Here is an 11285-nt window from a genome sequence, read left to right as displayed (position 1 = left end):
TTTCTTTATAATAATCTTTTTATTTCTCCAAATAAATCACTGGATGAATTACTTTCTAAGTCACTCTGTGCCATTTTTTAATTTCAAAAATTAAGAAATATTCACATCAAAATCAACTGGACTATCATCAGTATACATAACCTCAATGTAAATAAATCGTCAGAACACAATAAGCAGTATGAGTCAGCTGATGCATTATTATTTATAATAGACAGTAGAGCTGACATCAACAGCTGATCATGCAGTTGGAACATTGTCACTTTCGTATCTTTATTATTATGAAACATACGACAATGAGAGTTAGTGCATTAAATAGAGAGTGTTTTAAATAGAATAATTGCAAAATAAACTCAATTTTCATAAAAATATTAGTTGGAACCTTGTCAAGCCAAGGTAGCGAGTAGTTATTATCTCAGTAGATCATTATTATCCAGTGGTATTGTGTGGTTACTGTTCCGTGAAGTATTTTGAGAAGGTTATATGTGTTTTAGTGTTATTACAATAATTTATTTAGATGCACTTTCGCATTGTGAGTTTTAAATAATATTATCTAATTAATACTGATTTCGAGTAAAAATGGCACGTAGTCACGAAGATAAAGTAGAAATGATATTTACTTTCGGGGCTTCGAATGAAAATTATCATGAGGCAGAAAGGCGGTTTAATTTGGCACATCCTGATAGACCTGTGACAAGGAAATACTTAAGAACTTTAGTAAATAAGTTCCGAGAATTTGGTTCCATTAAAGATGCCCCACGCTCAGGTCGGCCTCCTTTAGATGGTGACAAACAGTTCGAAATTGTTGCACAATTTGTTGAAGATCCGCAGCAGTCCACCAGATTAGCAGCAAATCTTTGTGATGTTTCCCAAATGTCTGTGGTAAAGTTACTGAAAAAAAAAATTTCACGCCTATAAAACTAAGCTTATCCATGAGTTAAACGAAGGCGATCCAGACCGTCGTCTACAATTTTGTGAAGAAATGGAAGCACTAATTTCTGCTCATCCATTGTTTGTTCGAAACGTTGTGTTTAGTGATGAATGTAGTTTTTTCGTCAATGGAGATGTGAACAAACACAACTGCAGGTACTGGGACACAGAAAATCCCCATGTTTTCCGTGAATCTCGCACGCAATACCCAGAAAAAGTTAATGTTTGGGCCGGGATTTTTGGGAATCACATTATAGGACCATTTTTTATTATTGGAAATCTCAATGGTCAACTGTATTTGGAAATGTTACAAGAATCAATTTTTCCTGCAATAAATACTGTTATTAGGGAGAATCAACATGAATTTGAAGAAGAACTCGTTCATTTCCAGCAAGATGGTGCCCCATCACATTATCATCGTGCTGTACGACATTTCCTGGGAACTCAGCTACGTGGTCAGTGGATTGGAAGGCGTGGTGTAATAGAATGGCCTGCACGGTCTCCGGACCTTACACCCATGGACTTTTTTCGATGGGGTCACATAAAATCCGCAATTTACAAAACACCAGTAGCAAACATTGAAGATTTAAGAAACAGGATTATTAATTCTTGCAATCAAATACCACCTCAGACTTTCATAAACGTCAGAGAGGCGTTCACCCTACGCTTGTCTCACTGCCAAATAGTAGGAGGGCTTCAGTTTGAACATTTGATTTGACTTCGTGACGTGGTGAGTTATTAAAATTGTTTTGGTAATACTGGCTATTATTTCGGATTAGGAAAGAGATAGCAATCTCTGGTTTTCACTACTATTTAAGTTTTTTCATGCTCTTTAAAATGAGGGGTCACTTGATAGGGGTTTACATTTGAAATTTTTGGGTTGCACCACTACCCAAAGGATATCTCCTTATATTACCTATAGAAGAAAATAGAGGGAGGGGTCCTGACTTTATATTCACCCTGTATATACAGGGTGACTGGCTCCCCCCAAAATTTCGCATTTTTGGGGGACAAAAACAATTTTCAATATCATAAAATGAAACTTCCTTTCCATATTGCACCACTACCCAAATGATATCTACCTAGAGAAAAAAGTAGAGGGGGGGGGTCCTGACTTTATATTCACCCTGTATATGCGTGTGTGTTCGTGTAAACGAAATATTCCCAACTCTTAGTTTGAAATGTTGAGTCTACTTAATCACATGTAAAATAAAATAAACTAACCAACACACTTACATGAAGTAAATAAGATATTGCATATTTTGAAAGGTTTTACAATGTATAATTTTAACCAATAACTGGATTCAAACTATTCTGAATTAACAATTTGTGTCGGCTACTTTATAAACTTGAGTTATAATAAATAGGGGAATTTTGGTAAATCTAGGGAAATTTAAGCACCACCTAAGGAGTTTTGTCGAGGTCAGGTTAGATTGGCCAGCTCAGTACCAAATGAGCAGATGCTAGTAGTGCAGACGTACACCGTTCATTATCCCTTTTAAGGCCGGCGGTCGTAATAGCCCCCCCGCGGCCATAATTGCGCTCGCGGCCAACGGCCGTAATAGGCACCCATCCATGTTTCCCGTTTACTGACTGATTTCCTCTTTCCAAATGCCACAAAACATGATATCCTTGTGTAGAGGGATATATGGGGATGAACAAACGGCTTCATGAATAACACTGCCGCTTTTGTCAATATATTTATTTTATATCTATGCATGTAGATAACGTAACAGACAGCTGGTTTAACACCGGCACTCTGTGTTGTCGTAATTGTTTGCACGTCTAGTTCATGGTTATGATAGATGCTTAAGGCTATAAACTAAACATATTTTAATCGGTATTTCATTATATTGTGAGTTTTAAACTTAAGATGAGTAAAAGGCGCAGAGAGAGAACACCGATAAGTGAAAATACTCTGATAAACAGCATAGCCAGTAGTCGTGTTAGGTTTATTGAAGGTGACTCAACTGTAGTAAATGAGTTATTTGAAGATGTTTCTGGTGAAGATGAGAATGAGTATGAACCTGTTGATGACAAGGATGAGGATCCAGACTTTGTCCCAGAGGAAAATGTAGCTGTACATGAAAAGGATGAGAATGAGGATGATCCAGAGCCCCAGCCATCAACCTCCTCGGGTAGTCCTGGGCCTAGAGGTAGACTCCGATCTACAAACCAATCCAATATAAACGATGTTGAAAATGCTCAACCTACGTGTAGGGAAGGCGTGCAAATGATGATGACCTCAAAGATATTTACAATGTGCAGTGGCCTATAGGTGAATCCAACGCTGCGGCAGGATGGAAAATATTTTCAAAGGAAAATAATCTAGGTAATGAAACAGTTCATGAATCTTTTGAGCAACCCGGTCCTAGACATGGTCCTCCTAACAATGCAAGGCCTGTTGATTATTTTAACTTGTTTTTCACGCAAACTTTGCTGACTACATTTGTCACGTGGACAAACTTGTATGCGAGTAATTACATCCAGAACTTGACACCATTTTCTCTAAGGCCGGGGACATACGGTCCGGGAAAACGCCCGTCCGAGTTTTGTCCGGGCTCCGAATGATTTAGAAGTACATTGTGAAAGTTAGTGAATAACACACGGAACCCGGACGCCCGATAGCAAAGACGCCCGGATGTATTCTCAACTGATCATCCGTGACCCGGCCGGGCGTTCACCCATCCGACAGGTGGCGGGGCATTGTGTCAAATAGGCGGGAACACACGGTCCGGGCGAACACGTGCAGTCAGTGTGGTTGTGACCGTCGTGGTGTGCGCATCTTGAGTTGGTTGTTTGGTGCTTGGTTGTGACATACGTACATATTGGAGAGTTGATAATGACGACGGATATAGACGCGGATAAACTTATATCGCTAGTGCAAGAAAGACCCCAACTTTGGGACAGAACGTTGGAAGAATATAAAGACAGAAATAAGACAAGGCAGAATTGGATTGTTGTGTGCTCTTCATTACATCCTGATTATGACGAGCTGAGTGATATTGAAAGAAAAACTATTGTAAGTAACATTTATTTTATTTACAAATTAAATCTTATTACAATATAGTCAATAGAATACTTCTTCAATACAATACTTCTGAACAATAGAACAACAGTGACTATCAATATGTTAATAGTATTAAATATAAAACTACAAACAAACTATCTCAGACCTATGACGTTTTGCACATGAACCTTTCAAATCCTACACAATTTCCAGGGCACTGAGCCCGCATCACTAAAAAAAATAATCTGCCAACAAATTTCTAATCTGGTTTGCCGTTTTCCCTCCTACTCTAGTTTGGTTCTGAGTTGGTACAAATTCGATATCCTCGAATCCAACAACTTCCAGTGTGTCCTTATAGTTGAATTCATCTCGCTCCCTAATTACATTGTGAAGCACAACACAAGCTTTCACAATAACAATACAAAAGTTTGGATTCACATTGAGAGGGCAATGAAAGATTCTAAATTTGTTGCTTAATATACCAAAATTACATTCAATATATCTTCTTGACCGGCAGATTCCGTAGTTGAAAACCCTTTTTGTAACGGTCAGTTGTTTTCCCCCATATGGCCTTTGCAAATGTACTGAGAGGCCAAATGCCTCATCTCCTATTAGAAAATACGGAATGTCTGGGGTAAGAGTGCCATACAAAGGCCTTGGTGAAGGTAGCACCAACCGATTTTCTTCAATACTTTTCCACAAAGAACTTAGATTAAAGATATTTGGATCAGCTTCACTGCCATAAGAACCAATGTCAACATAAATGAATTTATATTTTGAATCCGCAACTGCTATTAAAACTAAAGAAAAATAACTTTTATAATTAAAACACACAGTTCCACTTAATTCTGGTTTCGTAATTCTGATGTGTTTTCCGTCTACTGCTCCAATGCAGTGCAGGATTCGAAAAGTTACTTCGCTTTTCGAATCCTTCTGCGACAGCCTCGCATGACTCTGTTGTGAGTGTTGGTAGGAACTCATCGACAAGACTTGTCCATATAGGCTGACAGACTTGCTTAACAAATTTTGCTATTGTAGATTATCTCAGACTGCATGAATAATGTAGGTCAACAAACGTACAACCGGTAGCAAGATACCTGAAAACAAAAGCGGCATCAATAACATGTGAAATGAGAATGTATGTATAAAGATTATTTCACAACCAACAGATTGTTCAACTAAAGACTTAGAGTTATATATGTCGTATTTCATTAAACAGGGTCTACATGTAAGTGTTTTTGTTTCAGGTCTATCGATTCTGAAACGATGGAACAATATCCACGACCAGTAGATGAAATGGAAGAAAAAAGAAAAAGACTCCAAGAAGTCTGGGGCTGGAGCCTCAAAATTAAGAAAATATATTTACCATGAAGCACTGCAATTCCTAGAAAAGGTAAGAGTGCATGCCGAAACTACGTCAAATATCCAAAGGGAAATACTTATCCAAGGGGAAGGTCAACAAGACGACACTGTTGATGAAGCTGGGGTCGACTCTCAAAACACTCAACAAACTACAAAAACTGTACCTAATACGGTCTACAAACCTACTAATGTTGACCAAAAAAATAAGAAGAAAATGGACGATTCCGAGTTAAGGATGCTGAAGGTGGTGGAAACTCCGCAACAAGATGGAGATCGACATCTTTCCTTTTTTAAAGAAATAATTCCTTCCATTTCTAAATTCAGCGAGCCACAGATTGTAGGGTTTCAGTTGGGAATACTGCAATTGGTTCAAAAAATGCAACAAACCACACTACCAACACAGGTACCACATAATATTGTCCATTATCAACAGCCACTTTCGATTCAAGTACAACAACAACAACTATTCGATCAAGAACAACAGTACATGCCGATGCATAAACCCAACACAGGTTGTAATACTACTACGTACGCTGTACCTGCACAACAACCATGTAGTTGCACCATGGTTACACACATCAGCTAACTTCAAGAGCAAGCGAATCTCGTCCCACTTATCTACAACAAGCTGTACAACAGGCTAGGACTAGTCCGGCCGAATCAGATCTAACACAGATGGACAATATGTCACCTGACGACAGTGACGTCGTATACTATCGCAGTTCCGACTTGTTTTTATGAAAAACGTTATTGTATATGTACAGCAACTTAAAGTTAGGTGGAGGGTACCCTTACTGTAAAATGTTAATTGTTCTTAAATTGCAGACAATTGTTCATTAAACATAGTTTTAACTTGTCGTTATGGTTATTTTTTATGGTACCTCTAAATGTAGAATTAATCTGGCATGTAAAAATTAGTTTGTGTTTACTAAGAAATTGTCCATTAATACACTTAAATTAATTATTTAAGTTAATATCTCTTCTAGATAACTTAATTCAACTCTTACCTTAAGGTCACTGACAGCATTTCTGCTGGTTTAATGCAGTTCCTCATGTTGGTATCCCGTCTACGAAGCTGTGGTGATATCTTTTGGAGCACCTCATCGAAAGTGGAGACAGACATGCGAAAATAGTTGAAGAATTTTTCTTCATCTACTCTTAATTCTAAAAATAGAGCATTAAAGGTTTCTCTTCTGCACTACAGGATGTAGCCATACACTTCTATTACGTTTCTTTTACGTCTGTGACGCAGTAAACAAATCACTGCTAATAGTTTACGTCTATCTTCGTCCATGATCAAGCCGAAAATGACGACAAATGGAATAAAATCTACCGGATGGGAGTTTGCTCGGATGTAGTGTGCTGTTCCATCAAAATATCGTCCGTCCGGCCAATCGCCGGTCCGGGCAGTCACCCGGACCGTGTGACCGCAGCCTAGCGTGGTCACCAGTTACTTTGAAATATAAGCTTTCTTAGCTTTCATCCTAAACATGGGCCTAAATAAGAGGCCTAAAACTGATAGTTACTGGAGAACGAAGATTAAAAGTCATGGCCTGCCCTGGTACGGGGAGATAAAAAAGACGTGAAGAGAAAAACTGTTGTTGGAGACTCTCGGCGGTCTGGAACTTATCAGTATTTTTTTAGAGATGTAAATGGCAAGTCAATTCAGATTTGCAGAACCTTCTTTTTAACTAGTCTCGGGTTTAACAAGAATAATGGACAAAGTTCTGCAAAATGTTTGTAACAATCAGGTAAAACCCTTAGTTTCACCAGCATGCGACAAACGAAAGGGGCGCAGAGCCCATAACAAAACGGATCATTCAGTAATACAATCTCATATTGAGTCCTTTGAACCTACGATTGCCCACTACAGAAGAGAGCATGCACCTAACCGCAGGTACTTGCCCAGTGATCTAACTATCCTCCAGATGCATACAAATTTCAAAGAAAAACATCCTGGAGTTGTATGTTCCTACGAACTATATCGCTCTTAAGTTTCGAAATTGAATATTGCATTTGTAAAATTAGGAAATGAAGAGTGTGAACATTGTGAACATTTTTCTTTCCATGTTCATAAAAAAGAGAACCTTCAGCAAGACTGTGGAGAATGCCAGTCGTATCAAACTCACATTGATAGGGCAACATCTGCAAGAGAATGTTACAAATTTGACGCAGAAAAGGTCTGGGAAAATGATGAAATTATTTATTCTGCGTATCTTCAGAAAGTCATCATGTTGCCACGATGCGACATGTTTAAATCGGTAGTGTTCACACAAAGACTTTCCGTGTACAACGGGAGTTACGTACCTGTTGGTAAAAAAAGAGAGGCCAAAATAGGTGCTTGTTTATGGCATGAAGCTCTAATGGGCCGAAAAAAAAAGAAGACATCATCAGTACAGTCTACAAGTTTTTGACAACAGAGGCCAGAGATGCAAAAAAAGTAACACTATGGATGGACAACTGTACCAGCCAAAATAAAAATTGGGCATTCTTTACGTTTTTGATTTTTTGTGTTAACAGCCCAAGAGTTTCTGCCCAGTCCATTGAAATCAAATACTTTGAACCAGGCCACACTATTATGTCGACCGACTCCTTTCACCACAGGGTGGAAAGTCATTACATGCAATGAAGAAAATCCATGACTTCAACGATTTCAAAGCTGCCGTTGAGAAAAGTACAACAAATGTAAGTGTCCTTGAAATGAAGCTTGAACATTTCTATAAGTGGAAGGACTTCTCGTACACAAGAAAAAAAGAAGATCCCAGGCCTTATAAAGGGTGACCACCGGGAACCGGACCTTTTTTAAATAAACATAAACCACTTATTTTTTAACATAAAACTTATTTTATTATATAGAAATGTTTGTACTTACTTGCCATTTAAGAACAATGTTACTTATGGAATATAACGTCAAATAGATGGTGTCCATTTTCTTGAATGCAGGTTTCTAACTTTTTAAGAAAATCCGCATGTACACGTTCGAGAAGCTCTTGATCAATTGAATAGTTTATTTCAGAAACCCCCTAACCGACATTTTTTTTTAATTTGACTTTTTGTTAGAAAACTATAGTATTAGTATAAACACACAGTTTGGTGTAGAAACCCCTTATCTGTAACCTCTATAACCAACACTAAAATGCAAGTGAATATTCTGTTTAGTGCAGAAACCCCTCAAGTGACAACACTTGAGGGGTTTCTGAAACAAATAGGGGATAATTTAAATTTATGAGAAATGACAGTTGGTAACACTGAGCCAGTAGCATTTTCCCACTCATTCAGTTCTGGTCAGCTGTTGTTTGTTTGTTAATACTGCTTATTTAACTAACCTAAACCTAAACTTGTCAGAAATCTGAGTTAGTGAATAGTGATCACAGTTTTGTTTATTAACTATACGTGTTTGTCACAATGAGTGAAAGTTCTGATGAGGAGCAACAACCACCAAGGAAGAAAAGAGGAACAACACGACCAGAAAGTTATAAACGTTATATATCATACGTGATGCCAGAGTAAAGGGGGCAGGTTATGTTTCCTACAAAGGTAAGCAGGTGTCAAGTAAAGTGTTTACCGAGGATATAGTTTGTAAGTGTCCAATCAAATGTCATCGTAAGATAAACAATGAGTCCAAGAAAAACATTTGGAACTTTTTTTACTCCCTGGAAACAAAAAATGCTCAAGATGTCTACCTTCAAACACTTGTTGAGGCCAAAGAAATTGGTAGGCGTTCCAAATGTGGACAAAATATTGAATCAATGAGTGAAGAACCAAATGAGCTAATGGAACAGGACACTAGAAGTTTCAAGAGAAATCATACTTATGTTTATCATTTAAAAATTAACGGTTGTCTTATACCTGTTTGCAAAAGTGTGTTTTTAAAAGTCCATGGAATTTCAGCTGATCGTATGAAAAGGATTTGTCAGCTTTTGCTCCAGGAGAAAAGTCCACGTGACTTGAGGGGCAAAACCCGAAGTGGAAACGCCATACCAGGAAATATCTGTATACTTATTGATCAACATATAAAGTCATATGAAATAAAGGAAACTCATTATGGTGGTAAGCCAAAGAAATACTTAGATGCTCGGCTTACTGTCAAGAAAATGCATGAAATGTTTATAGATAAACATCCTGATCTAGAAAAAGTTGTAAAATACAACTTTTATTACGGCTACTTTAAGGAAAATTTTAATTTCTCATTTGGTCGTCCTCAAGTTGACGTATGCTGTCAGTGCGAAAGTTTTTCCAGTAAATTAAAGGATCCCCTTATGTGTGACAATGCTAAACGTAATGTTGCTGCTGAGCTAATTCTTCACAAAAGGAGAGCAAAAAAATTTTATCATTCCTTACAGTTAGCAAGTGAAGATACAAATGATGACACTGTTGCTATATGTTTTGATTTTATGCAGAACCTCCCCCTGCCCCACATACCCGTACAGGAGGTATTTTACATGAGGCAATTATGGGTAAACAATTTTTGTATTCATGATTTGAAATCAAATAAGGCCAAGATGTACGTCTATCACGAAGGGGAAGGAAACAAATCTCCCAATGAGGTGTGTTCTTTTATTTTTGACTATATAAAAACGGAGATCCCAGATTCTGTAAAACATTTGATCTTATTCAGTGATGGACCTTTCGGCCAAAACAAGAACAACACTGTAATTAGGTTTTTAATGAATTTGTGTGACAACTGCAACCTAGAGACAATCACTTACAACTTCCCAGTACGAGGGCACTCGTACTCTCCTTGTGATAGGGATTTTGGTTGTATAAAGCGTCTCATAAGAAAGGTAGACAGGATCTACACCCCTGAAGAATATAGAGAACTTATTTTGAGGGCTAGTAATACAGGCCGCTTTTCAGTTCACATGGTTAAAACAGATGAAATCTTGAATTTCAAGGACTGGTGGCCACTTTCTTATAAAAAGTCCACTTCTGCTTCTGATGAAACTTCAGGAAGGAATGTTCCGAAAAAAGACAAGGAGCCCTTCAAACTTTCAACATATAAGCAGTTTTGTTTCAGCTCAAGAACAAAGGGAAAAGTAGTAGTGAAACCGTTTATTGATGGTATGATTTCATCTACATTCACCTTCCTGAAATGTGATAAGCCTCCAGAACTACCAAATCAGCCGGCCTATCCCCAAGGAAAGGTAAGCCTAAACTTATTTCTTAAAATTTGTTCCACTAAAATTTAGACTAACTCCATGAGAATAATGTAAAGGAATGATAAAATTAGCAAACAAGTTTTTGTTATTTTATTTCTCATCAGTAAACTGCATTTTTTATAAAAAGTGGAATGGTTTCAGGTACCCATTAACAAGAAAAAGATACAGGATTTGAGAAAATTAACTGAGTACACGAGAGGTTATGAACATTTTTATAATGCAATCCTACTGTGGCCTACAACTGACTCTGAAAACCCTGAGGAAGTGGATCAAGGGTGTGAATAAGTTGCACTTCTGTCTTTTTATTTGCAAATAGATGTTTTCTCTGTAATAAATAATCATTTTTGACACTTGTTCAGTGTGTAATTTATTTTAACTACACCAAAAATACCATAAATAATATAAAGACAATGAAAAGTGTATATGGAACAACCATTTGGTGCAGAAACCCTTCAACTGATTTTTTTAATAATTTTTTTTCTACAAAAATGTAATATGTAGAGAGATAAAAACACAACTAAGCAATTTCTAAATGTAGGTGGAACCAACGTAAAAAACCTAAGATAAAGAAAAAAAAATGTGTTTGTAGAGGAGAGTTTTTTATTGTTTTCCTAAAATTTACTTTTTGTTAGTTAGGGGGTTTCTGAAATAAACGATTCAATTGCTGCCACTTCGGTCTTGATTGCATCCTTTAGCTCTGCCAAGGTGCGAGGTTTGTTGTTGTAGACTCGTGATTTGAGGTACCCCCACAAAAAAAGTCACAAGTCGTCAAGTCTGGTGACCTTGGGGGCCACTGGATGTCGCCAAAACGGGAAATGACCCTTCCT

At 37.5% G+C, this 11285-nt stretch overlaps 1 protein-coding gene across 1 annotated transcript; it reads left to right on the top strand.

Annotated features, from left to right (window-relative positions):
• The first annotated feature begins 8790 nt into the window (after positions 1–8790).
• LOC124371506 lies at positions 8791–10812 on the top strand. The gene is made up of 2 exons (XM_046829857.1): positions 8791–10443; positions 10600–10812. The coding sequence occupies exons 1-2, from the start codon at positions 9049–9051 to the stop codon at positions 10741–10743; spliced, it is 1539 nt and encodes a 512-aa protein (XP_046685813.1). The 5' UTR covers positions 8791–9048; the 3' UTR covers positions 10744–10812.
• Positions 10813–11285: the final 473 nt, after the last annotated feature.

The sequence above is a fragment of the Homalodisca vitripennis genome, unplaced genomic scaffold (genome assembly GCF_021130785.1).
Source record: "Homalodisca vitripennis isolate AUS2020 unplaced genomic scaffold, UT_GWSS_2.1 ScUCBcl_1494;HRSCAF=5199, whole genome shotgun sequence".
Classification (NCBI taxonomy): Eukaryota; Metazoa; Arthropoda; class Insecta; order Hemiptera; family Cicadellidae; genus Homalodisca; species Homalodisca vitripennis.
Note: the sequence above shows the minus strand (reverse complement) of the source record. Positions and strands in the feature narration are given on the sequence as shown.